We start from the raw sequence: 4,228 nt of genomic DNA, 5'->3' as shown, positions 1-4,228 counted from the left end.
CACCATAAATGCATCTGCGCATTGGTGCCATTTTTATTTGTCCACCACTACTACTCAATTCAATTAATTCCCATGTTGTCAAATACAGATGCTGGGAATGAGACTCAACAATCAACTATCTTCAAGCCTCTAACACAAAAGCTTATTTATATCTTTTTTAGTTCTGATTGGTTGTTTTCATTCAGGCCTGGTGGATTCTTGCAAATACCATTACAATCACTAGGAGGAGCCAGAGGAGCCAGATATCTTCACAGATTGTGTCTCATGTATTTTTTCACAATTTATCAAAGTTATTTTAATAAATATCACCTACTGCAGCTTTAATGTTGCTCAGTGTCCTCTGGTATGACCTTACCTTTAATTCTGAATAAATAGATTCCTATTCAGCCTGACTTCAGTGTTTGTCTTGTGTCACCTGCCAACCTGATATTTATTTTTTATTTTATTTCATTTTATTTTATTATTTTTTTTTATCAGTTGTGTTTGTGTGGACTGTAATGGTGCTGAAGTGAGTCTCCTTTTTTTGCTCTGCGACTGCCATCTAGTGGTCAAAAGCTGAACTGCTGACATCCTGGATGAGTGTAAAAATAAGGCACAGCTCCGCATTCAGGTCCAGGCTTATTTAATTGGTTCAAAGACTTGATGAGATGGGAGCAAGTAATTGGGTTACATATATTATCCTGTACGCAAAAGCAATAAAAAAGTTTACATAAAATTACTGAAAGATGACGCAAACATGAAGGGTTTCAACTAAAGTCAACATTTCCACTTTCTGAAGCCGTCCTGACATTTCTACACAGACCAGCTTCACTTGGGTTGCTCACTGTGGAACTCCTCAAAGAAAAAATACTCCAACTTACCCAGTCCACCTGATCCACCTTCACTCACCTCTTAAAGACAAAACCTCTAACACAGACTTAAAAACCACAATGATATACACAGAGCAGGAGACATGGTACAGAACACAACATATAAAGTGACATTTAGATGAAGGTCCAGGACACACTGATACAAGATAACACAGATATGATGACATGACACACACATCAGGAACACATAATGGTGACAACACATAGTGTTAACAAACTGCAGAGTAATGTCAGATCAAAGATTTAGTGTGATTAAATTCAAACCAAAAAAAAATACCATCCGACAATGTAATGAGTGCTGGGTAAAAACAATTCATTGACTGTTACAGGAAGGTTGTCAGTGGCTTCAAAATAATTGTAACGATTTATACAAAATATAGTGTTAAACACCTGCAGCTTAAAAAAATGTCTTTCTCCAAGTCATTTTGGAGAAAGAAAGTTGATTGTTGAGTGTTATTCCCAGGTCGTGCAGTGGTATCTGACCACCTGGCAATAAGACTTAGCAATCAACTCTCTTTCTCCAGAGTGACTGACACCACCTTTAAATCTACAAACCCAGCTTTCTTTCTCTCATAAAGTACAGGAGATTTATGTGACAACAGGCAAAACCGTCAAACTGAACACAGTGCAGATCATCCTTAGACCTTAACAGAGAGGTGTTTTTGACAAGAAAAGCACAGATCTAAATCAAGTAGTGGAATATTTAGCCATTTCAGTTATAAAAGAAGCCACTCGGCAATGCCTGAGAGTCACTCCTTTTTAGTCTTCTTCCCACAAACAGGCTTTCATGAGTTAGCTTTGATTAGTGTCCAGGTTACACTATTCATCCATTCATCTTCCAACAGATTCTACTTTGAATACTTCAGGGCCAGCTGCATAGGAAATAAAAGAATGTCAAATATGGTTATTGTGAAGAAAAAAAACAAATGCATATTTAAATGTGCACTGTATTATCTTGTTTATATCTTTATTACATATATTTTAGTCCTTCCAGGATAAAATGTCACTACAGCGTTTTTTATTGTAATGTAAGTTGAGTGAAAATTGCTAAAATAGTTGTGTTTTTTTGTATATAATTCATAAAAAATCGTGGCAACTGCACATAGTTTAGTGGCATATGGCTCTACATTTTGCGCAGGTGACTGATATGATTGGTTAGACTAGAACCTACAAGGATAAAATTTGCAGAAAGTTGCGGTGATTGGACAAAATTGCAAGGCTGAACAGAATTCACAGGGATTGGTTGAATTTGTGTTAATTGTTATGATCGCAACAACAGAACTTCCTGGAAGGACTGATATTATCAATTATTTATCTTGTAGAAAAGGCGTATGTTATAATAACAGCTGTATGTCACCTTGTGAGCAGTGTCTGCAAACTGCTGGGCTTTGTGCAACAGCTCCACAGTCTTGTCCTCTGCACGAGTCAGTCTGTCTCCACGCTCCCCTAGAGATACATTCACCCTCTGAACTACATTACCCATAGGGCTCCCTGTGACACGGTGCCCAGACTGACCTGTCCATACACAGAAAAAAATTGAGAAAGCATGTAAAGAGTAATGTATTCCAGTGAGCAGTCAGCATAATGAAAGTAGGAAAATACTGTATACAGGACAGAAGCTCTACTGATACATACATTTTCCTCAAAGTATCAAAGGAAACGTTGTCCTGAAAGGTCAGGCTGACTGCAAATAGGTTAGCATTCATCCTCTGGTAATCATCAGTATCCACAGTAAGCACTCTGACCTGGTGGTGAGTCATGTGGACACAGCATTGGAAGCAGAGTTCCATTATTTCCTATGGAAGCTGCTAAGTAGCACATGAAGCCAAAAAAGAGCACCTGAGACATCTGCCAGCCAAGCGCAGCCGAACTGCTAACTTCTGGTTTAACCCTTTACTTACATGAATGGGGATAAAATAAATTAATCGTGGTGCTCTTCTATACTTTCCAAAGGTTATCAGACTAAATGGATCAAATTCGGATTTGTCATTTCACAGTTATAGTGACACTCAAAAAATGTATCCACCGTTTAACAGCCACTTCTTTCATCATGTAAGCTTATAGGATAAAGTCTTTAGGGGCCCCTGTTTATCATGTGATATAATATTTCTAGGTATGTTTCTACAGTAGCCCAGAACAGACAAATGGACACACCAAAAACTGGCTCTATAGGGGTGTCTGTGGTTTTCATACATTTTGTGGCCACTTGGAAGGGGACGGTGAAGCAATTTGCAACTACACCACTAGATGCCACTAAACCCTACACACTGGTCCTTTAACTGAAAATCCACCTGTTCAAGCCTTTTTGCATTACCCTGCTGAAGTGCCTGTAAGAAAGAACCCAGGCCCCAGAACTCTAAAGACAATTCATTGGAGCATCATTCTCAGCAGCACCACATGTCACAGGTCGACTGAGGTTAAGCATAAAGTGCTGTTGAACTGTAACTTGGTGCCTTGCTGCAGCCTGGCACGTCTCCCACCCATTACACTGCCCCTTAAGCGGGTTCAATGGGGCGCCATGCTCCCTGTCAGTCACAGAGCCCCGGACTTCTTAAAGACCGGCTATTGTACCGGCCTCCCCGAAAATGAACAATGTCTCCTCTCATATGACCACCAAATCACAGAGAGGCCTTTCTGCTGCAGTGAGAGGTGCAGAACAGTGAGGACAATGGACAAAAAGACAGAGAGGAAAATAACCCAGAGAGACACAACAAGCCCAGGATGATATGACCTGAGGAGTCATGATGGTATACAGTGAGGGTAGAGAGGAAACCTGTGACAGGAAGTGTGTTGTTTAGAATCCCAGGATATATTGGGAAATAGTGGAAGTTTTCTTATAAAGCTCTAAATGTCCGAGAGAAGAAAGCAGAGACCAAATCAGTCTACCTGTTTAGTGAAGAAAAATGACCACTGACTCCACTGTGTATCTCCTTTCAGGAGTTTATTATTGGATTGGAGATGCTAAAGCACTCTGATAGCTCCTCTCCTGCTAAACATCCCTTCCGGAGTGCTGCTAACAATTCTGAGCACCCTGAAAGAGAGAAGGTGTTTCAGCCGTGTTTCATCCATCTCACACGTCTGGCAGAACAACCTGGCCTCACTCCCTGTTCATGAAATACTAATGCTTTGTCAGTGACACAAATATGATGCTGGAGGTGCTCATTTAGTGTAATTTCTGGATCCTGCTAGACTTTCAAAATAAAGCTTGCATGCTTTACATTTTGAAACAGTCATGGTTTGGTTTAGGAAAATATCATTATATAACATATCTGACATATCATAATCAGAATCAGAATCGGAAATACTTTAATAATCCCAGGGGGAAATTACTTTCGTTCCACACTCCAGATATACATACA

The 4,228-nt window shown here is 39.8% G+C and overlaps 1 protein-coding gene across 1 annotated transcript in view; it reads right to left on the bottom strand.

Annotated features, from left to right (window-relative positions):
* Positions 1-605: 605 nt before the first annotated feature.
* Positions 606-4,228, bottom strand: part of stxbp6l (syntaxin binding protein 6 (amisyn), like) — a 6,794-nt gene continuing 3,171 nt past the window's right edge. Inside the window, exons 6-7 of the mRNA XM_035678850.1 lie at positions 2,227-2,384; positions 606-1,741 (exon numbers count right to left, since the gene is read on the bottom strand). Of these exons, the coding sequence (XP_035534743.1) occupies positions 1,718-1,741; positions 2,227-2,384 (182 nt within the window). The 3' untranslated portion in view covers positions 606-1,717. The remainder of the gene's footprint in view (positions 1,742-2,226; positions 2,385-4,228) is intronic.

This window comes from Morone saxatilis, unplaced genomic scaffold (assembly GCF_004916995.1).
Source record: "Morone saxatilis isolate NCDOM2014 unplaced genomic scaffold, NCSU_SB_2.0 Contig7, whole genome shotgun sequence".
Lineage (NCBI taxonomy): Eukaryota > Metazoa > Chordata > Actinopteri > Moronidae > Morone > Morone saxatilis.
This window is presented reverse-complemented; position numbering and strand designations above follow the sequence as displayed.